The 24,149-nt window shown below is 41.0% G+C and overlaps 2 protein-coding genes across 2 annotated transcripts; both read right to left on the bottom strand.

The window, feature by feature from the left end:
- Positions 1-405: 405 nt before the first annotated feature.
- On the bottom strand, positions 406-5,860 carry LOC145439256 (ADP-ribosylation factor-like protein 6). The gene is made up of 2 exons (XM_080316755.1): positions 5,458-5,860; positions 406-1,468 (listed from the first exon to the last, which is right to left on the bottom strand). Exons 1-2 carry the CDS (start codon positions 5,674-5,676, stop codon positions 1,076-1,078), a joined length of 612 nt encoding a protein of 203 aa, XP_080172881.1. The 5' UTR covers positions 5,677-5,860; the 3' UTR covers positions 406-1,075.
- A 3,556-nt stretch (positions 5,861-9,416) lies between these two features.
- Positions 9,417-23,606, bottom strand: LOC145439252 (long-chain fatty acid transport protein 2-like). The gene is made up of 13 exons (XM_080316750.1): positions 23,111-23,606; positions 22,706-22,847; positions 20,621-20,797; positions 18,532-18,640; positions 18,113-18,205; positions 17,882-18,040; positions 17,018-17,142; positions 15,889-16,086; positions 14,920-14,990; positions 12,060-12,186; positions 11,618-11,807; positions 10,785-10,908; positions 9,417-10,328 (listed from the first exon to the last, which is right to left on the bottom strand). Exons 1-13 carry the CDS (start codon positions 23,353-23,355, stop codon positions 10,142-10,144), a joined length of 1,947 nt encoding a protein of 648 aa, XP_080172876.1. The 5' UTR covers positions 23,356-23,606; the 3' UTR covers positions 9,417-10,141.
- Between the last annotated feature and the right edge of the window lie 543 nt (positions 23,607-24,149).

The raw sequence follows: 24,149 nt of genomic DNA, 5'->3' as shown, positions 1-24,149 counted from the left end.
ATTGACTTCGTTTCGCGTGAATTTCGTTCAATGTATTCTGCGTCGCCAATGTACCAGTTGCAACGTTAATTTAGCAATAGGCCTACTACTCAGCACAGTTTCCTATTATTACTTCGAATTTCTTATCGCCTAATCCTTCGATCACACTCAACATAAAATTCAAGACGGAGCGGTTTGGAATAGCAATAACGACACACCTGATTGAAACGAAATGAATCAAAAATAAATTCCTTGGTCGAATGCTTGACATTCCTCATATTTGAATGGAATTACGTCTACGAAACATATACCGCAGTGGATAAAAGTTATTTGCAGTTCCACAGTGTTGCTTCAGAATCATATTTTAAAGTGTTCCCCGCATTGGTCACTAATTCACTTCGATACAAAGGAAGTCCACCACGAAGATATTTCTTAAATATTATTTTCAGAGATTCTTAGAAGTACAGCGAACTTCAATCTACAATTGATCATATTTGAAATATACCCGAATATTTTCGGCTGACATCTGTTCCCCTCGATTATTCGATTTGATTCGACAGTTGAGTTGATGTACAAAGATCTTTCGAAATATATGTACTATAGTTGCTGACGATTACCACTGCCGAAAATATTCGGGTTTATTCCAATACGAAGATATTGTTAAATAATGCAAGAAATTCGACAGACTTTTTATCATGGATTACAGACTTATTTGCCGTGACTTCATATACAACGAACTTTGCAATAAAAGTTTACCTTAACCTTTGAAAAACATAAATGATCAAAAAATCTTCTGCCCACCAGGCTACAAATATTGGCATCACAGTGATTTTTTCTAGGTTACCGTCTAGTGTAAAACATGCAAATGAGCAATGCATCATAAAATCACGGTGGATGTCTTTCTGCTGAGATCTCCTTTGATTAATAGCGTCGATGTACTTGATGAAATGACGGCCAATACGTAGGTGGATTCTCAACTTCGATACTGGCCGAGTACGAAAGTCAGTCACAGAGCGGTGATGATTCCCCCGTCGCATTCGAGTCACGAAATCAGTGGGGCTTCGGACAACAAACCGATAGCCGACAGGCAAGTAATTCATGCTTTCATTTTCGCTACTCTGTGTATTAGTTTTTGGGACAACCAGCTAATGCCATCCTCCAGTCCATCCCCACTTTTTCCGCTCGACGAACAAATGTACCAAGGTCTTACATCAGAAGACTTGCTGCGTAAATTGTTTCCTTCCCACTCTTCGCCGTTTAGACCAAGCAGCTGGGCGCATTTCGGAGCTGGCAGCGATGATCGCAAGTCAGATTTGTTCGCGAGAAACAATATAGGTAGTCTCGGCTGACTTTCGATGTCCGGGTGTCGTATAATATGTCCCAATTCTTCTTTTGCTACTGGTATCCGTAGCTGATCGGAGCTGTCTATAACGAAAATGATTCCGTCGGCCTCCGCATAGTTTCGTTCCCATAAATCGCGATAACGGTCCTGAAAAGTGTAATGTCCTCTCATAAAAAAGAAATATATGTTGATTGAACGTAGAAAGTGGTAACCGATATGCTTGTGCCAATTATTCAGGTATGGATTTAATGTTGTAGTAAAATTATATATAGGCCTATTAAAAATATATAGCCTAGCTAGGGTTGCGTTTAAAACAAAAATCAATTTAAAACAAACATGTTTAAAACAACGCCATTGTTTAAAACATGTTTTTAAGCCATGACGTCACGCATATTCTATTTTGACGTAACAGCGTATTGATATTCTCAATTGAAAATATATAGGGTAAATATAGCTCCTGTAACGAAATAGGCTTCCAACCCGTGTCATGTATGGATCAAAAATATCTTTAACAAGGACTTCATCGTCTTGCAGCGATTTTTCGGTCGGCGGTCATCATCATCAGAACATTCATTCCGTACCAATGATCTATATCGACGTACTATAGCCGTTATAGCTTTTGAACCGACTATTTCGAGGGTTCCAACCAGGGCTTTGGAGCCGGAGCCGGAGCCCGGAGCCGGAGCCGTGCATTTTCACCGGAGCTGGAGCCGGAGCCGGAGCCGGAGCTCTACATAAAATTCAGCCGGAGCCGGAGCTGGAGCACGTTATTTGAGGAGTAGCTCCGGCTCCGACCTACTTCATAAGATGCTATTATATATAGCCTACAACAACCACAACTGCTGATTTATCATAATTGAACAGCAGACCTGAATTTTAATGCTGTTCACACTGCACAGCAATGGCATAGAGTAAAGTGCGTTCTAATGCAACTATGATGCTGTCGACAATGGACAAGTATTCATTATGACGTCACAAGCCGGTACGGTGGCACCTATATGTCTTCGTTGCTACATCGGATGTTACTGACGGCTGACAGACTCTAGATTATATAGATAACTAACCTGTGGGTAGATTAGTAATCTATATAGACCAGGAATGGCCAACCTTTTCGGCTAAAGGGACACATGCAATCGACGAACGAGTGCACGGTCCACTAGCCGCGCCAAGCGGGTTAAATTTTCAAAGTTTATAAATAAACTAAGTCAATAATATTTTTACTAAAGTATATTGCGGGTCTACTGTATATCGCCCGGTAGGCTCAGTTTGCAAGGACAAGACTATTCGGCGTCTGGCCACTTCGATATCGAAGGTCTCCGATAATATGCCACAATCATTTTGTGCCTACATTTCACCGTCGACGATCTTTATGCGAGCGCAAACGCGAAAAGACTTTCTCCCGTAATTGCGAATACAGTTAGACTCAATCGGGTAGATTAGGCGTTTTTTTGTTCATTTTCAGTAGGGGGTAGGTTACCAAGCAAGAAATCGTGTGACAATTAAACACGCGAATCGTGAAGAATAATTTCGCTACTATTTCAGTGTATTGTAATGTACGACGATTTACTGAAAATGTGACTGGACCCTGGATCTGCCAATGTGTCGGAACTGATATTTTAGTCATCAACATCCCAAGTGTTGCAGCGATAATTGTAATTTTTGGTTGGCATTGCAAGTTCACAATCTGAGCAATTCATTTTCGATAATATAGTAGGAAATTACCTCGCGGGCAACGCAAAACCCTCTCGCGGGCCACATTTGCCCCGTGGATTGGCCACCCCTGATATAGACAGGCCCATTCGATAATTTCAGAGCCGGAGCCGGAGCTGGAGCTGGAGCAGTGGAAATAATGCGGCTCCGGAGCTGGAGCCGGAGCTAATGTATGATAGAAGAAAGCTCCGGAGCCGGAGCTGGAGCAGTTTAAATTTACGGCTGCTCCAAAGCCCTGGTTCCAACCATCCCATATCGCACAGGTTCTCAAACCGGGGGGCGCGAAAGGGTCTGAATTAAGGGGCGGGAAATTGTGCGGTCAACTGAATGTTTTTTCGCGTTTCGCGTGATTTACCTCCAATTCATACTTATTATTGCTCTATATATAAACCTAATTTCATATTTGAGAATTCTCTCATCAATTGTCATAAGTTTCCATGCCATCAAACTCTATGTTGGGATTGCTAGCATTCTGCATGCATTTTGTGATATGACGATAAGGGGGAGGGCGAAATTATTCACTATCATGAAGGGGGGCGTGTCTAAAAAAGTTTGAGAACCACTGCCGTTTCGTATACGTCAGCTATATCGGGCGGTAATCGTCGTCCGTAGTTTCATACAACATGTTTGTGGAAAGTATTTACTAGGGGTGGTGTGAACGTGAGGTTCACGTTCGCGTTCTGTGTGTGAACCTCGGAAATTTAGAGGTTCACGTTCACAAACGAACCTTGGTAGGTTCTGCGCTGCACTGTGAACCTTTTTCATATATTACAATTTTCACGTCATTATAACATCTGTGGTTGAAATTTGTTGCATTTAAACTGCGGGCCACTCGATGCATGGCGCTGGCAGAATAAAAAATCAACACTAACTAAACGAGCATGCACCTTGTCAATCTCAAAGATTTTACCTGCTCGAAATATCCAGCTTTCTGTTTGTGAATATTTAATGACTCTCTGCTGTGAGCTTAACCCGCAATCACGCAACATCAAAAGCGAAGTACGCTACATGTTAGTAGTCAGCGAATGATGCTTATTCAACCAATCAATGAAATTCATATCGTTGTCTGACGTAAAAAAATCGAGCAAGCTTACGGGGTCCATCTCGATTTCATGTGTTTATTGTATCATAATAACCAAATCCATGCGATTGGGGTTTTGGCTACCGCTGTAAAATTTGTTCATGGGGTAAAACCCGTTTTACACTCTGCTCAATATCAACGTAGCAACACTCAGACGCCGAATACCTCCTCCGTTCTGGCCTAGACCGTTAAGGCGTAAGCTTATATTCCCTTGCAAGTACTCGACGGAAGATAGTGATTTATTGGGATTATCATATCATTTGATTTCCCCAGTCCATACATTTGGCGACGTTTAAAACGTCAATATGTACTTCAGCATATAACCCGAGTCGTCGCTAGGTATCATGTACATATAGGCTGTCACTTCACTGAAATGTAGGGCAGGAATTAACAAAATGACGTCACGTGACGTCATGAGGTTCACGTTCGCGTTCACACAGAACCTTTCAAAAAGATTCGCGTTCACACGAACCTGAACCTTTCTAAGGTTCAAACCATCCCTAGTATTTACACAATTATGGCATAATTATACAACTCTGTTTAAAACTTGTTTTAAACAGAGTCTTTTAAACAATCACAATCACAAACCCTAATACCACGCCAATGATTTATGACTTCCACGCAATCGCCAGCATAAATTTCTCAACAGGCGACACTGATAAAATCTTCCGTGAACGACATTCCTGTGTATAGTCGTAATCGGCCCAACGCATTGCTACAAAGTCCAACGGAAGAGGCATAGCGAAAACGTACCAATTATATTTAATTTGGTGTAGAACTGTGGCGTTATATGTTCTTTGTGGTCGCACAAAAGGTAGCCTATGAACTTTCCACATCCGTCACCCATAACTCGTATGTCACAGTAATTGATGTTCAAATAGTCGACTCGACGCCTAATATTGGATTGAAGTTCTGTACCTCGAAGAAGCTCTTCAAATATTGGGTTTGGAATCAAATTACTCTGCTACTCGATTGTTTTTCAGCTTAAACCAAGTCATCTTTATATATTCACACCGGTATTTTATTGCTATTCTGTATAAATGACAATACAACACGGACTAATGAATGGGACGCGATTAAAGACGAAAATACAAGCATAGTGGCCTTATATAGAGATTGCAAGTAATCTGTCAGTTACTATATGGACTGAGAATACTCGTGACCTCCAGAAATGTATAGGGAACGGTTTCGAAAATTCCTGGAGCATATTTTAACGATAATAAAACTCCGTGCGTGTGGCAGTCCTATTATAAAGGGAGCTGTAATAGCTTCAATAAATTTCAGCACGCTATAGCGTGTCAGAGACGATGTTGAAGACGTCTTCTATGGTCTACTTTCTACCTACCTGACCTGACATGTCAAATGCGAGGAATTTTATCCTGGAGTGTTTAAAGGTTTCCACGTTGAAACCCATCGTAGGTGCCATCTCGTGACGTCGATCGTGCTTGGCTTTGAAGTGATTTAAGATGGTTGATTTACCGCTGTTGTCCAAACCAACACACAGTATTTTCGCTTCAACTTTTCGCGATCCCAACCAGTCCGAAAGATATTTCCACAATCCCATTGTAAACAATCTTCGCTCGTGACAGGTACACGCTTAGCGATGAAGTGAAATTGAAGCGAACTGCTACACGGCATTCTTGCGATTCATGGCATCGCCAGCGACGATAGTGCTTGTTTGTTCAAAGCTTTGTCTTACCAACGACGGCAATATATATAGAGTTTCAAAGTACTTGGCGAGTATGCTGTGCTTTGTTTGGGTAGCGACGGAATAGGGCAAGATCTGACAATTACGTTTTCCAATTCTATGTAAGTTTGGGATATTAACATTGGTCCGCGGCCATTTATGTATACTCGATTATGTGAAATGTCTCGATATGGCTGCCGTGGGGGCACGTCAGCTGGTATGGTTGATGTCATAAGTGATATGTGAGTTATTTTTGCGTCAAAACTGAACATTTCTAATATCCAATTAAATGGCATTTCGTGATACGATTGCTTATATACAATGTTCTTTCCAATTCTCTACTAGTTAGTAGTTGCTGACGATTACCACTGACGAGTGTCAGCCGAATATATTCGGATTCATTTCAATATGAATATACTACTCAATTATAGGCCTACATTGAAGTTCTGTGCCTCCAAGAAGCTCTGCATTTCTAATATAGAAGGACGAATATGGCATATTCTACAAAGTGGAACATGTAGATTGCGTAGGCCTATAAAGGAAGGTCGTAGTTTATTCTCGTCCTTGATGTTTTTACGGTATATACACCGACTCATGATAGACATACAGACGATCTGTAGGCTACATATGCATATACCACCACCATACCACGAGTGCATATGCCGCTGGACAAAGAAGGTGGGATATAGCCTTGCGCGGCTTTCTAAGTCTCACACCACCCATCCATGCTATCCCAGTAATGGGTCAGTGCCAAGCGGGGAAGTCATGGATACCACTGCTACTAATCAGGTCTTTGGTCTGACCCGGCCAGGGATCGAACCCACGACCTACCGATCAAGAGGCCGGACGCTTAACCGTCACGCTATCTTGTCTATCTCATGTGTTACGACAGTGGTTCCAAACGGGAGGTCCGCGAAGTATTTTCATAGGGAACGCGAAACCTCTAAATTTACAAAATGGTTGATAACCTAGTGCAGGGGTTCTCAACTTTCCTTGTATCACGGGTCGCATTTGAACAGAAAAAGACGCTGCGGGCCGCAGAAAATTTTTACCATGTATTTGTGGTCTAATATTAAATGTAGTCTTCTGTAGCCTATTTGCCAGTCGTATACAGGCATTTAGTACATTTTTATGCTTTCTAAAACATCAATGGACAACGTTCGTAAGTTTGCAGTTGCTTTTTTTTGTGAGAATATGCATCTGTCAGCGGTGCAAGTAAATCCATTCATGGAGCGTGCATTGCATTCGTTGCCAAGTCGGTATATGAGAGGAAGAGAGAGAAATATTGATTGATTTGTCCAACCGTAAAGAAAATAACATTGTCGCATGAAATCATAACAAGTAACTTAACGGTGTAGGACAGGGTGTGATCGATATGACTCTGGTTAGGTCAACTGGTCTGATCACACCTTCAAACCCTTCGAGCGAGATAGTGTAATGGTTATGCGTCCGGCTTCTCGAGCGATAGGTCGTGGGTTCGATCCCCGGCCGGGTCATACCAAACACTCGAAAATTGGTATCCGCAGCTATCCTGCTAGGCGCACAGCAATCACGGATAGCATGGAGGAGAAAAAAACGGAGGCCCAGACTAGATGACCTCATGGGGCCGTATCGCAACTCCGTCGTCAAAGCATCTCGATGGTGCAGGCGAAAAAGAATATCATATATCTCTCTCTCTCTCTCTCTCTCTCTCCAACAGAGAACCGAACTCTGTTTCATTGCGTGAGCGAGCAAGTATAAAATTACGGCAACTTTTTCGTTACACTTTGAGCTCTCAGTGATATGAGAAGAAGTCAAGCGTTCGGGGTCATTCATGAGCAAACCAATCAACCCTTCTCCTTTCCTACCATGGCTGTAGCCCTGCCCCAATAGTTACAGAAGTCAGCTTTGTCAAGTCGATGATTTACGCTGGTCCCCTCTCCACGTTTGCCATGCCAGCATTTACTCTGCAAATATGTCCACTCTGAAGAAATACACCCAGATAATTAGCTATGCAATGTCTGTGGAGTCGTCCAATGCTAGGCGGCTATAGTGAGTCTATACGCGGCAACTTGTTTCAGAACATGCGATAAAAGATCGACTGATATCGTTGTTACTCTTCTGGTCACGGTTTAATCAGATAACTGTAGCTTCGAATTTTGTAAGGTGATGCTGTCCTTCCTGCTAAGCTTCGGAAACAGCGAATATTCACACATTATGTTAAAGCTTTATTAAAATAACACCTTCTCTAGAATATTTTTGGGTTCAGCATTATACCAAGCAATTTTGGAGGATACGTCTGTACCGTCGTCTCGTCGGCAATTTTGACAACTCGTCTAAATATGGATTTCCGGCATGACACCTAGCTGGTAACGTATTCTGAGATCAGGCGATGTGTATAACTATACAGAAGAAACTGTCGTGGCATCAATTTAAGCTTCTATACGCTTCGTTACGACAACTGTTCTTCGACAAATATGACACATCGGTTTTCAATCTATATCTGAGAGAACAAATTCATTTTTCCACGCAGAGTTACAAACTCAGTTTTCGCTGTTTAATTTCCCGTTCCTTGTTCTTGTTTCTGTTCAAACTATTCACGGCGAGGGAAACACTCTTTAAAAGTGTACTACACAGAGGGATTCTCTTGAACAAGAGTCCAGCCGAATACCGATTCAAAACAATAACAATCAACTCGAGCATATATCAAGAAACTAGAACACAACAATGAGTAATCAATTACAATTACAAATACAATTTATATGTAACAATATTGTTCCAGTAGCAATTGCGTTCATAATGAAAGACGTCGCGGGCCGCAAAATAACCGTCTGCGGGCCGCATGCGGCCCGCGGGTTGAGAACCCCTGACCTAGTGTATATTTTATTTTTAATAAGGGAAATCACAAGGCAGTTTGGCTGCATTAGGCCTACTAGTGAAACTTCAGGACCCTCTCACCAATACAATGGCCGTCCGAAGTGAAATATCCCACTTGGGCAAACTCATTTGAATTGCTAAATTTCCAAAAGCCTACTGACACAACATATTGCTGTTTACAGATGTTTTGTTTGGGATTGAGGAAAAATTAAAAACTTGAAGTAGGAACAATCACGGTGACTTCGAATTGTTTGCAAAAGCCCATTTCCTCCCGTCGTGATATAGGCCTAAATAAGGGTTACCATATTTTGGAAATCTGAAAAGAGGACACTTTTTCAAGATTTTCAGACTTAACAGACAAAACCGGAGGAAAATCCTGAAAAAATGGTCAAGGGACGTATGGTAACCCTAACATAAGCTCTATTCCATAAGAACTTCAAGATGAGTTGCTAGATAGAAATGACCAGGCTGGACGTTACATGCTCAATAATGAATAAGTTTGATATTTGTTGCGATCATGCACAAACGTATCATATCGCCGGAAGCGTTACGCGTTGTTATCACATTCGCCACCACCTATAACCAGGGGCGCGCAACCAGTACCCGATTTTGCTCAGTCCCTGTCGTAGCACCACCGTCACGTTTTAATGCGTCGTACCAAGTTCAAAAGCTGTATACAAGTATATCCACCCTTCATATTACTCACGGTCACCACGGGTTCCTCGCAAACGATTGCAAACATCGCAACAGGCGCGATCAGGTATGTGTAGTTGTAGAGTTACATTTAATATGTTTGAAAGAGTACAGTATTTTCAATCTATACGGAATAATCCGACCAAATAAAGACTGTCAAAATAGTAGCAAATATCAAATCTGGGGAATAGTGCAGAGAAAACAACTACCATTACAGGATATGTCTGATAACAACGGGCAGTGTAGGTTGTTCAATGTTCAGTAGTTCACTCATTGATTGCAAATTCTTATTGTAATCAGATTCCAAGAAAGGTAGGAAAGGCAAGACCCAGAGCAAGGTTTCAATGTCAGTTCAAAAAAACGTAATAATATTATTATCATTATAATTAATGGTGACTAATTTTTGAGATTTCACCATTCAGAGTTTAATGCAATTCATCGCGCTCTGTGGTTAAACTCTATGCGGATAAATCATATGGAAGACTACCTTGTAGGTATAAGCATTCGGGCGAAGGAACAATATTAATATTAAGTCCAAGATTACATTTTGCATACAAGGTCAGTAAAAGAGTTATCGATAAGACACACTGGCGTGTAAACAAGAAAAAGTTTAAAATGCAATATTACGTTCTAATCTCGTTTCCATGATAAAAATTCAAAATAAGTCAGGTAACAGGTGGCAAATTGCATTGGCACGATAAACACGATGGGGTACAAAAAAACAAAACGATAGTAGGAGGCCTAATCAAATCCCAATTCGTGCCGTCGAAAATTTGGCGTCGTCGCAAATACCCTAAATTCTCAACACGCCAGATACAATTTCCTCGTAAAGTGTAGCGGTGAAGGGAACGTACATCTTCTCCGAATGGTCCAAGAGATACAAGGGATCGCCGGACACGTTGTCCGGGTTGAAGCCTTCCGACACGAGCTTCACTTTTTTCATCTTGAAAGTGCCGGTGAGCTCCATCTCGTTTTTGATCCTGAACAAAGACAGCTTCGATTTCAGGTCGGTTAATTAATAATTTCATCGTCTCAAAACGACATGATTGAGATAAACATATAAAGTTAGGAGGGAGTTGAAACAACTTTGGCTTAGAGCAGGGGTTCTCAAACTCCTTGGGAGTCGGCGAACGAGATTCAGGGGGTTCGTGTAGAAGGATAATGTTGAAATACATCATCAAGAAACTACATAACGAGATTGCCTTTGGGAATAAGGCCACGAATGGGGACATCGAGAGTGACCCTTCGTTTAGTGATTAGGCGGCCTTTTAGTCTTGTTCGTGACAAATGATGGTCCATATGTTATTAAGACGCGAATTGTCAGCACGTCACATGCATAAATTTGTGACTGAAAACTAGTCAAAAGACAGAACCATTGAATACCCAACTGGTCACAGTAAAGTCATCAAGACAACATGAAATTTAATTGGAATTACCTCAAAAAGATTGGGCACGCATAGGACGCCAGACTAGTGGTCACGTGGTTGTACACACCGGCACCATCCAGATCGCAACCATCCTCCAAGCAGATAACGGCCATTCCCGCTTTTCCTTCATTGCCTGTTAAAAAACGAATATCGTTCTACCAGCAATTAACCAAGTACCATCCACATCGTGGAATCCGCATGTCAACTGTTAAGTATACTGACGGAGCATACAGAGTAAATATCGCAATTTTCGGGGGATAAAACCGAGGCCCTAGTTCGGTGGTTCCCAAATTTTTTCGACTAATCACCCCCATACCAAGGTCGAAATATTTATATCGCCCCCTAAAATCCAGAAGTCATCAGTAACATAGGACTAGTAGCCTACTTCTTCGTAGTACTCAAGTATGTTTCAACCGTAGTACTCAAGTATGTTTCAAGAGTTATTCGATGCTAAAATACTAATTTTTGCTTACTTCGTATCATCAAGGGAAAAATAGTTTTTGGACGCACTTCAACAATACGTTGCTATACAAAGTTGAGAAAGTACATGGACGAGTTAAATCGGTATAATGGAAAGCAAATTTCCCGCGATTTGATCCTTTAACCTCTCACGGGCTGGGATGAGCGATTATGATGATTTAAAATTGGCAAGAAACCAAACGTTCGATGAAACAGCACTGGGTAAACGTTCTGACATTCGTCCCCTTTGAATTTTTTCGCCCTCACTAATCGCCCACTTTGTGAATCACTGCCCTAGTCTCTTTTGAGAGCAAATAAATCCTGTCATAGTCTGAAATTCATGATTGCACCACAGTATTGTATGCACTCCACGTATGTTATACCAGGGATTTCCACTCCATACACGTTAGCCTCCTTGATGCCAGGCGCTTCGCCCAAAATGTCCGCCACTTCGTTGGTGGATACGTTCTCCCCTTTCCAGCGGAAGGTGTCGCCAACGCGATCGATGAAATACAAATGGTAATCGGGGTCACGACGAATCAGGTCTCCCGTGTTGAAATAGGCGTCTCCGTCCTGAGGAAAAATGCGGTCATCAGCACGACAATCACGATTTTCACAGAAATATCGTAACACCTTTTGGAGTGGGGGACACACATAGCTTAATGGCTGAAGTCATTGTTTGTTAATATCCTCTGACTCCAACTAGTTTACAATAGAAGGAAATCGCCATCAATGGTGACGCTTTGCACATGATGAGTTGGTGACCCCTGATTCAGCACAGGTAATCCTTCCTGGCGCGGTAAAAATTGAGCATGGCACACAAACCTTGAAGGCGTTCCGGATTATTTTGCTCTCGGTTTTTGCTTTGTTTCCTCGGTATCCTGCAAACGGGGTGTTTGAACTGATTTTCGATAGAAGAAGTCCCGGCGTGCCATCGGGCGCTTCGATGCATCTGAACAAAAATGGCATTGTCTCAAGACAATTCTATACCATAATCAACGCAACAATACACTAGCGCATGGTATAGGAATGGTTAGTGGAAATACGAGCATGGGACTTAATATCATGTGATAAAACGCCGACAAGATAGCTTCTTGCTCGGTAGGTCGTGGGTTCAATCCTCTGCCATGTCAGACCGAAGACCTGATTAGTAACACTGGTATCCAGGGGCCAGTGCATATTGCTTCGATGTGCAATGGCCTAGACATTGCCAAGATCGGCACGCCTAGAAAACGACTTTTGGCTTCCCCACATGATCAAGCTTGAGGAGAAAGTCGTTCAGCTAGTAACGTGTCTCGCTGTCTATTACTTAGTCGCGGAAAAGCGTTGCCAGATATCGTGTGCAGCTCATAGTTAAAATTGAAATTAAGTTTATGATCATGATTTTCCTGTATATTTGTTCTTCTTTAATAACATATTACTTTTTTTTCGGTAACTTTGCCTGTCGGCCATGATATAGACCAGAGGTCTCAAACACGCGGCCCGCGAGACCATTTTGTGCGGCCCGCGACGGTATTTTGGATTTTGAAGTTTTTGACAATATTAAACTCCCAAATATCTTTTTTTTAATTTGAGAACTGGGAATTCGTTTTAAAACTACTCCAGAAGCTTGAAACTACCCATCAAACTTCACTATTACATCACTTTTAAAAGTTACCACGCAGTGGAAGATCAACTATTACGTCACATCACTTGTTTATGATGGTAAAACATGACCCGTTGATGATTCGTGACTGAACATTTTGATTTGGACTTGGTCGCAACCATTTGTAGAACTCGAACTCAGACTCACTGTGCGATAAAAGGACTCGAGTTGAGTCGCGTCAAACGTTACAATCAGAGAAGGACTTAGTGCAGGGGACGGCCAACCTTTTTGCCATGCACGGCCGCATTTCGACTACTGATGTAGCCAACGGCCGCATTCCAGGGCATAATCGTATTGAACTAGCAGGACGCCAAATACCCATGTTAAAGTGTCTGTGGCCATTTCCGGTGAACTCCGGACTACGCTATTTAATGATTAGGCTTATTATACGCACCAAAGTCGCGAGTGATGACTGCGTGGTTATGTTACGGGACTGTCCGTAGTTGCGCGAGGCGCGAAATTTTTTTCAGTTCCACAAATGAATTTCGTCATTAATATTAGTAGTTTTATACATTACTATCAAACATTTATCTTTTCTTAGCCCATGTGATTCACTGGTAAAGTTGATGGAGGGGGTGTTTTCTAAAATTTAGGGCATGTTATAAATAATGATGCGTCTTTGGGTGGGCCGATTGTAATAAGTCACTTTGTTCCATGCCGTTACTTCTTGACCTCCCATCAGGAGCGTCGGTATAGTGAGAAGCACACGATTGCGAGTTTTTATTTCAATATGGGGCGAATCTGTACTGTGGGCGCTGATTGGAAAGGGCGCTACTATATAATAATATCGAAAAATGAAGTCACATTGAATCGCGCATGGCGCAAAGAAAATTTCAAGATCAGGTAAAATCTCTCAAGAAATATGGAGGCAATTCGTAAATTTAAATTCCATGTCGACGGCCGCCAACACATACTAATTGAATTACGTGTCCACGGCCGCACAAATTTCCTTGTATGGCCGCAGATTGGCCACCCCTGACTTATTGTGACTCGGAACGCAGTGATTTGGTGCAGTCACGCACGCAACAAACTGTAAAAATGGTATGGGGAATGGTAATATATCAAAAGGTCGTCGCTTGTGTTGCGTAGCTTATTTAGATATCTAAGCAGCCCGGTATGGCAACCATTGGCATTACGTTGCCCTTTCGATGTATAGCTAGTTACATCCTCTGTCATCTTGGGTATCTTTATCCTTGTTATCATCGCCAATTAAATGTGGCGAGTATTATAAAGTAGTCGTAGCCGAAGCTTCACAGCTATAACACCAATGGTTTCTTCTTGACATTTCTATTGCTATGGCACAGTAATCATTATAGTCAAGTTTTTATAGATCTGTTCCAATATTTGCAGATAAATGGAACGCTGATTTAATTTGACTTTAGTAATAACATGATCAATAGCCTAGTTATCCGGAGTATACATGCCCAGAACCAGGATTAGGCTGTACTGCTCCAATGCTCTGACATAAGATTGATGAATCTTTGTAAAATTCTAAAATATTCTACCTATAATTGTGACACATTAAATGTCCGCTAACTGTCAAATGTTAACGTGACAGCTTTTACGATATCCTGATGCATTTGTACTGTTTATTGGTGTCTACAACTAAATATACAGCTACTATGCCAAGTACAGCAACAATTTTATTCGAATATATTAAAATGTGATTTTGTTCGTGCCAGGCGTGAATTGACAATAGTAAATCACTTTTTCATGATGCATGTAGAATATCAGTCTGCAAGGTCACGTCAAATAAGACGTACTGGGATGTACATTGAATTCCCCTAGTATTGGTGCTGCGGCCCGCGGCGCCATCAAAAAGTAGGAAATTGGCCCGCGAGCACATTTGAGTTTGAGACCTCTGATATAGACTATAGAGCACAGTGTTGTACCGACCTGAAGTTTTGAAATATGGTTGCTCAAATGCTCAGCCGTGGGGCCTATTTTTTCTCAATATTGCATTCATGCGGCTCGCGACCCAATCTGAGTTGGCCACCCCTGTGCTAAATCAATCCTGACAATGATAGAGAGATACCGTACCTTCCGTTCTCGTCTTTGCATATTTGGTCGAGCTCTCGGTCATACATCACCAATTTTAGAAGTCCGACTTTCTGAAAATAGAAGAGAAATAGACGTGAACCAAAGTATATTCTCAATTTCAAAAAATGTGCTCGCAGAAAGAAATCAAGTTTGTGAAGGTCCTCCTACGTGAAAAACTTGACAACTTCTATACCACAACAGCACTTTCAAGTGCCATTTGAGGAGAACATTTGGTTCGATTTTGAAGAAGTCGGAGTCTGAGTAGAAGCATTCAAACTCCATCTGCAAAGACTGTTACAAAATTTCAGTGACTCCAGTTCTATCAAGCAAAAATTTAACCAAATTCCAACCCCATCGCTATGGTTTCTACGGAAGTAGAGCAGTGGCAGGAATATCTCGTTACTTTCAAGAAGAAGTTTCCGTGACATGTAAAAACTACTTCAAATGGAAGTAGAAATTGAATGTCTGTAAATTACTCAACTAAGCAGGAATATCTCGTTACTTTCAAGAAGAAGTTTCCGTGACATGTAAAAACTACTTCAAATGGAAGTAGAAATTGAATGTCTGTAAACTACTCAACTAACTAGTTGCAAAAATGATATTTTGTCTATCAGCCGCGTACTTTCAGCAGTTAATGGCAGCATCTTCGAAACCAACGCAAAATGACTAAAATGACACCACAAATAAGCAAAATTTCACGCGGTTCTCATTACAATTTTACTAGAAAAGCAATGCAAACTTTTCGCAAAACTGCTTTCTACGTTACAAAACCCGAAGCACAAAAAGTCAATAGTTTTTCCTACAAACCGTTCAGTTGCAAGTTGAAGTAGTGTAAAAACACCACCACTCGAGTAAAAAAGTACTTTGTCACCGACCAGTGTGGCCAAATGTGCATAGTTCACAACACCATTACTCATCCGTACTGTGACCTTCGACTCTATGTCAACAACGGTTTCAATTCCGGCGTACCTTCAGGAACGGACTCAGCGAGCCGATACTCCCGAAATGATTGTCCAGATTCATCGTTCCGACCGGCCCTTCTGAAGCGGCGTAGAATTCCGAGACTTTTATGTCTTTGCCGAATCGGTCCAAAAACTTGGCCCAGGACTGAGGCCGCAGTCCGTTGCCGACAGCCATTCGCACCTTGTGATCCTTGTCGTTGTCGGCCTTGAAGCAGAAGAACATTGCTGCTTTTACATTTTCCGAGCACACGAAGAGACCGTGCCGCTTGCAGCAAAACTTTCGCGAGTAAGACAAGCGCTTTTATAATTAGAAATTTTATAGATAATCTTCACTGCGAGAATTGCCTTTCGTTATTTCAGATGTTGCCACAAGCTGTCAATGTAGTTAGTGCAACTTGAGCAGTGTAGAAGTAAGGTCGTAAATGTCAACTCATTAGACTTTTTCCAGTTCATGGGCGGTCACTTGGAAAAGTCTTTACTGCAGTCAAATCCGTGGAAAGTTGCATTTATTTTTTATAAAAGTTGCACTAAAATGGTGCATTTATGGACAAGTTCCTTGACATTATTAAGGTATCGATCCGTATGCAAGGCACTGTAGCAAAACTCAGTGTTGGCGACCTCAACAAAATCACTAGCCTGACAAGATTGACCCAATGGAAACATAATTTTCGGCGGTCTAGCCTGAATGTACGTCAAATCAGAAAGGACCTCAAATTTTAATGGCAGTGAAATAATGAAGGTACCTATTTACATATAGTGCCAAATACTTCCAGTAAAAAGTTAGTTGCATGAAAAATCGAAAAAACTTGCAAAAAGTTGCATGTAAAATTGAAAAAGCTGCAACAAGTTGAACTATATGATTCCGTTGAACAGCTTAAAACACAATACTACATAACTTTTATGTATTTAGGAAGCTGCCAAGAGGCTGTAAAAAAGTTGCAAAAACTTGCCCTGGTGATCACAGGGGATGCCGCAATCTCCCCCCGGGCTTGGGAATAGGACTGCGTTAAATTTAGGGTGAGAGCAGTCAAGCCATTTCAAGATTGCGAGACCAGAGCTCTAACCACTAAGCTGCACGGGCCACAGATGGAATATGTGCCATCAATTTGTTCGTTCCAAGGTAGCATTCCACATACCGGTGGCGTAGCGCAGATGTAGCGGACGGTCTCTCCGATATACTGGACAATCGTAACATTGTACTTGCGACAATCATTCCAGAACTGACTGGCGGAGAACTTCTTTCTCAAAGCCATAGAGCAACCTATCAAAATAAACCAAATAAACAGGCTGGCTAAAATGCCTGTACTGTATGTGTATAAAATACCAGAGAATTACTTAATCAACTTGAAGCAAATGATGTTATCATTAACACTTGTCCATTCTCGGTTACGAAATTTCACAGTATTTCACAAATTTACAACAATTTTAGGAATAGCATCATTTCGTTAAAACGCCATTAACAGTTAGCTTCAGAATCGAATGGATTCAAAAAGAGTTTATGGATATGATGAGCAATGGTGCAGCAAAAGTTCTTCTCCGAGAATTGTGACACTGGCGTTACTTTTTGATAGAAATGAGACAGTCCTATTCAAATCTTCATAAAATGGCTCTAAAATTCATTGTTCCTTCTGTAACCATCCCGCTGAAATCGAGGTGATAGGCGCGCTATCGAAAACCAAGCCAAATATTGATTAGAACCAAAACCAGTGTTGTTTTCGATAGTAGTTGCATTTTGTTTCTTTGGCGTGTTTTTTACATATCTTCTATAGAATTATTGGATGTTTACAGGGCTGCAAAATATCAAAATAAATGCCAGGTAGGTTTGGGAATAGCTGGCATATACTGACATTGCCAAAGTATATGATGAGACCACCAAAAGGGATCCCCAAATATCACAATGCAATATCCGAGTGGTCAAGAGTGCTGACTGGCCACCCCATGCACTACAAACTGTAATAGCACACATCGCATTACAAAATTCCTTTAGAATATTATCTCACCAAGACTCAAAGTTCCCAACAGACCGAGCATGCCGGCGGAAGAATGGTATAACGGCAACGGCGTGTACACAACGTCATCGGCTGTTCCACCTGCTGCTTTGAGAATGATTGCAGCAGAGAAACCACGTCGATGATGGAAAGTTGCAGCCTTTGGCAGCCCTAAAGACGCAAAATCATCGATTTTCACCGGGAAGTGGAAGTCATCGATCTTCGTCAAGAAGCTATACTTACCAGTTGTGCCGGAAGTGTACACGTACGCAAATTCGCTAGAAATTGTTATCCCATCTCGCCATTCCAACGGTATTTCTTCATTCGACGCATTTTCTGTAAAATTTATACCCGATTTGTATGAACTATTTTATCTTCAAAACGCGCCACTAGAACTTCAACTAACAACCTTTATAAATCCACAGCTAAGAAACTAAAGCACATCCAACCAATAACTGATAATACGAATTACTAAATTGCAAATGGGCTGAGAACTATTTGAGATAAAATAAGCATTTCAAAAGGATGGGGTATAAAGTTGGAAATAGGAGGGGTTGTGACCCGCAAATCCCACCCCCTGACTACACAACGGTTAGCAGTGATGAATCTGAGCTAGATAACGTTTTTCTGCACATCGGCAACTGCAAAAACAAATGCCGTACCTAAAAGCGGATCGAACTTCTCATGTTGAAAAGGCAGTTCTGCTATATTTCCGGTAACAAAAACCTTTATTCCCCGATTCACCAGTTCATCGCTTATGGAAGATACAGCCTGCAATTCATAGAAGAATCATTAGAACATAGCTAGTTAAACACGAAGCATTGCGAAGGTACGGACTTATATCCAACAGGTCTTAAATACGACAATTGATGGTACTATTTGGAGATTTAAATGTTGGGTAGACAGAAGACATTTAGCGAAACTCTTTAACTCCATAACATGTCACAAAAGTAAATTGGATTTCTCATTTTCTTTATGACTCACATTCGCTTTTGGGTTTGAAATGGTGTGGTCAAATCTAGAACATTTCAAAGTCATTCGTGCAACGAATCAAGGTTACTTGATTGCATCAACTTGCTTGTAACATTTCTATGATGCCAAGAACACATTCAGAATTGTCAATCCAATCCACATGGCTCTATAGGGACAATGCACAGTTTATCATGCCATGCCGCCAACCTAGAATATGCATGAACAATGACCATATCTGAATAGCACAAACGTAAATTCAGAGCGAAAATCGGACATAGTAGCTTCTATATTTCTCATTTCCTTGTCTTTCAATGGAAGTTTGCTTTAACTGCATGGTTCATCTCGGTTATCAATAAGCTATGCTCAGGATTATATTACAGGAGTTCAACCTGCGAATGAATGTAATATAAGTTGTTGTGGCGTAGTCAAATGACAGTAAGTGATATTGGGAAGTAGACCGTTTGAATTTGATTCCTTAATCATCGAATCACCATTTGGGTTTCCACTGATTCTGAATCACGAAAAAGATTATTAAACAGCGGAACTGAGTCAACTCACCAATCAAAAGAAAGAGAAATGAATATTTTACCGCAGCATAGATACATTAAATAGAATAGACCAGTGGTTCTCAAAAAAAAAAAAAAATTTCAGGGGGTTCGCGAAGCCTCAAAATAGTTGATAACCTAATGTGTATGTTTTTAACTTGGAAAATCACGAGGCAGTTTCGCTTCATCACCAGTGAAACTCCAGAGCTCACATCAACAGAATGGCCATCTGAGATGAAATATCCTGCTGTGCAGACTCATTTTAATTGCGAAATTGTCAATAGCCTAATGATACAAACATTTTGCTGTTTGGAGATGTTTTGTTGGGGATTGTGGGAAAAAAAGTTGGATGAGTAAGGTCAATCACGGTAACTTCGTAATGTTTACAAAAATCCACTTTCCTCTGTGATATGCATAACCATTTATTTCTATAATAACTTCAAGATAAGCAGCTAGATAGAAATGAACTGGCTTGACGTTAGATGTTCATTAAATAAATTGGTTTGTCAATTTTAGTGCCATATTTGTTGCGATCATACCCAAATGTGTCGTCGGAAGCGTTACGCGTTATTATTACATTCGCCACCACCTAAATTTAGGGAAATGTATTTTCGGCACTCGTTTATTTGGAATCGAAGAAGCGGATTTTCAAGACACGACCACGTATTTCAAAAAATGCAGTTGCAGAATTCGCTTTGAAAAAATAGAAGTCAACCCAATTTCTACATGAATAGTATGATCTTAGATTCAAGAAAAGGCATTTATTTGCACGAGACAGATGACTATTGCACGATACTTTAGGTAAATTTGACTATAGCTTCGTGGGGGTCCGCGAAGACAAAAAGGTATAGAACCACTGGAATAGATCATGTCCATATCTCTTTGTGATGGCGTGGAGATTTTTAGGCAGAAGTTATGTAGCATACCATCACAGGCATAATATCTTTGAGCACTATGTAACTTGTATACAACGATTCAGCTACAACGATTCTGCCTCTGCGAATATCTACCTGTTGGTCCATAATAATTCAAAACTCTGACCTGAGTGTGAACACGCAATGCAAAGAACTCAATAAATCAGATAACTTAGGAGCAATGACCAACAAAATGAAATGAAAATGGAAAGGATGCGACAAGGGTAATATTACCACCAAGGGTACTAGTGAGCCTGATAGATCAATTAAAAAACAAACAATTTTTCATATTACACAGACTACACACTACAACTAATCACCTTGATAATGCTGTCATCAGGCCCGGTGATCAGAATTTTGCATTCAGAAATCTCCAGACAGTGCAGGAGCTGTTTCCCTTGAAGATTGTAATTGATGTAAGCCGACACGGCACCAGTCTTCGCTATGCCGAAAGAAGTACCAATGAACTCCGGACAGTTGTACATCATGAGAGCAACCTAAAACAAGAAGTTGAATAGGTCAGTATTAAAGTCACTACTAACTATCATGACAGTGGATATATGAGAAGCATAACTTCACGACATTCACACAATATGGCCAAAATGCCCCCATTGACGGAAGTGTCAAAGTGGTCGCTGATGTTAAAATATTAGGAGCAATGTAGTAGCATCTCTACAAATTTCCTACACATCAGAGAATTGTATTTCAATACTGAACAAGACTTGGCAAAATCATGTAGAGACTTTATTATGGAGAAATCAAAAATCTTGACCAAGGCAAAGTATTTTAGATCTGTTTCCGTGAAATGTTAGTGATCTTTGGCAAGGATTAACATCGCAAATAATTGTAAAGTGCTTGCAAAGAATATATATGAGAGAAATGAAACTCGATGAATGCTGCAAGTAGAAGCACTGGCAGTGGTATGATTGAATCCAGGGTTGTAACCAAGTCACAAGGCTCCAGTCACAAGTTGATCTCACTTTTAAAGTTTTGACTCGAGTCAAGTCGAGCCATTTTCAATTCACCACCGAGTCAAGTCCGATTCCAAGTCAGCGAGCAGAGGGTTGAGTCCGAGTCACGGTACTATGACTCGAGTCCGAGTCCAAGTCATTGCGTTGACTGCTCAGTTTCCAGTTAAAGTCTTGCTCAACCCACTTTTATAATTCTGTTCAGTGATATCAAGTGGTTGCATTAATAATATACTAATTTTCCTCACTTTTAGCAGTTTCTGGTGGCAATTTCAAGTAGCCAATAGCCGAAATCCCAATAGTGTGGTTACTTTACTATTCTTTGAAATTACAATGAAATGTCGGTCTTGGCCGTCTGAGTCTCGAGTCATATGACTTGGTTCTATTCAACCGAGTCCAAGTCAAGTCAATACACAGATCGACTCGAGTCGAGTCATTTTCGTATCTCGAGTCATTACAACCCTGATAGAAACTCATCTTATTTTTTCAGAGGTGGTCGGTAACAAACTAGTTCTACGTTTTCTGGGACTGCATGTAGCCTACTTGGTTTACATCAGTGGTTCCCAACCTGTGGGGAATTCAGGGGTTTCTGGTGGGGAACAGACGTACTTGAACAATAAATACAAAAAGTATATTCAGTTATAAGGAGGCATAACGACACGAATAAAGTTACCAGTTCACGAGTCTGGACTATATGCATCGCTGATTTTATGGCGTGTTGTTCACAAAAACTCATTTTGAATTCTGGATAACAAATATTGGTGTCTCAAACACGTTTCACGCGAGCAGCATGACGCATTCACGTATGTCAAGAAAACTTACGAGCAACTGCCACAATCATCGATTTTCTTTACGCGGGTCGTCACAATCAATCCTGGGACGAATAGAAAGTCCTTAGCATACGCAAAAAGGTCCTGTCAAATGTTATCGTAGGGAGTATTCTAAGGATTAAATTGAGGGATTTTAGGTTGTCGGAAATGAAGTCCCCCAAAAAAATCTGTAGTGGGGAATGAAAACAAGAGGTCGGGAACCACTCCCCTACCTGTACATGAGACATACTATGTTGTTCCAATAAATTTACTAGATTTCAAAGGCGTAGAAGCTCGCACCTTACAGTTAAAAACATTTTATGTAAACAAGGTTTTTCTTAGGTTGGATCAGCCGCTTCGCGTCTAGAGAGATATGTCTTGTTAAGCTTTGAAAGTATTCATTGTGACAAATTTATCAGGAGTTTGGAGATAATTTTTCAAACCGATCAGATTTAGACAAAGGCACGTCAAGAAATCATTTTCTATAGGTGGAATTCGTGCATAGTTAAGTCACTTCCACTGCAAATTCTCATCCCCCCTTAACTATTTTCCGAAGACAGAAGTAGCCTTTCATGAAGTGCACAGGCAGTCGTCCACAGACTGGAAACCATTTGGTTCTTCAACTCACACACGATCCAACTTTTATATCATGTTCATGGAGAACCCGTCCCACTTTTGTTGCATAGTCATTGACTTGTTGGTAAGTCCAAATTTCATCTTGAAAATATATGAATGGCTTGTCGGGCAGTTCATTCGCTCTTTTCATTAACCTGCAAAATGCGATATAAGATTCTGCACCGGTATCACTATCAGCATGTACGGTGTACGTCCATGCACGGAGTACGTCCATGACATTTACATGCACCGGAGGGAGACTGTACTGCAGCATTGCAGTTGACTTTTATCAGAAATATTACATTGCAACCTCTCATTTTCAAACAAAGTTGTCATCACTAGAGGCACATAAATTCATGGTCTCACTATGATGAAAAGTACGTATTAGTATTGATTCAATAATGATAATAATATTTACATGTCAGGAAGGGCGAAGGCTGGCTTTCTTTTATTGTATTTACTCATCTGCCTGGACAGTGAGAAAATGGCATTGAGATAAGTTATGTCATGTTCCACCCATGGATATCTTCTTTTGCTCAGTTTCCAAAGCGCTGAAAGCAGTAGCAGACCAGCCCCAAGGCCAATAATCTCAGTAATCATGTCTAAAAGGTCGTGAAGGCCCAAGCTGCAAATACAGTCATAGGTTACGTGAGACGTGACCATAACCCAAAAGGTTTTATAGAATAGTCACTTTTATAGTGATTCTTCAATACAAATACTATTATCATCAGTGGAAGGGAGCTGGAACTATATATTCTGCTTTAAACCACCGCACACTCAACTCAAATGCTCCTGCATACGCTGCCTGCAAATTGACTGCAATACCATGTTTATATGTTTCGGGGACCGGCGGGGTTGGTTAATGTTTCTCCCTGACTGGTGACATGCTTCACCATCAGTAAAGGAGGTGTGTTTAGTGGTGTGGTCAACTGGTCGTCAATCAATCAGTTTTTTTATTAATATTTTCATCATTTCAAAACATCAGACTGCGATACAATGAAAAGATAGGAAGATGTCGAAACAACTTGGAGTAGCCATTAAGATCAGGCACCAACCTTAGCCTAGGCGAAGTAAAAAAGATGCATGCACAGAATGAAAGTAATGCGGGCATAGCCTTTATAAAGGCTATGATGCGGGGAATATAAGACGCAAGCGACAAAATGAGGTGGCATGTGGCTGAGGGCGAGGTCGATGTTAGGTCGTGGTCCGGTAATTCTGAAGGCTGGCTAGTATTCATTTAGAAGAAAATGCTTGTATTTTGACTTGAATGCGGACATGCTCGACGACTGTCGGATAGCCGGCGAGATGCTGTTCCACAATTGGGGTCCGGCATACTTGATAGAGCAATGCGTTTTTTTTATTTCGTCCTGATCATATGGTAGTTGTTCTTCGTTGACGCGCGTGTGTTGTACTTGTGCGCTTTTGACTCCGAGGTGATGAAGTCGTTGAATTTGAGG

The sequence above is a fragment of the Botryllus schlosseri genome, chromosome 5 (assembly GCF_051294905.1).
Source record: "Botryllus schlosseri isolate E-star chromosome 5, Bs_hap1, whole genome shotgun sequence".
NCBI lineage: Eukaryota > Metazoa > Chordata > Ascidiacea > Stolidobranchia > Styelidae > Botryllus > Botryllus schlosseri.
The sequence above is the reverse complement of the archived record's forward strand: the minus strand, read 5'-3'. Positions and strand labels throughout refer to the sequence as shown.

Bases quoted from the DNA above. Each gene is read 5' to 3' on its own strand.
- LOC145439256 (XM_080316755.1), bottom strand. From the start codon at position 5,676: ATGGGATTGTGGAAATATCTTTCGGACTGGTTGGGATCGCGAAAAGTT. The intron at 1,469-5,457 runs GTAGGTAGAAAG...TACACTTTTCAG, and splicing joins CATTTGACATGTCAGGTCAG to GACCGTTATCGCGATTTATG.
- LOC145439252 (XM_080316750.1), bottom strand. From the start codon at position 23,355: ATGGTCACGTCTCACGTAACCTATGACTGTATTTGCAGCTTGGGCCTT. The intron at 17,143-17,881 runs GTGAGATAATAT...TTATTTTGATAG, and splicing joins GTTGGGAACTTTGAGTCTTG to GTTGCTCTATGGCTTTGAGA. The intron at 11,808-12,059 runs GTTTGTGTGCCA...ATTTTTCCTCAG, and splicing joins TAATCCGGAACGCCTTCAAG to GACGGAGACGCCTATTTCAA.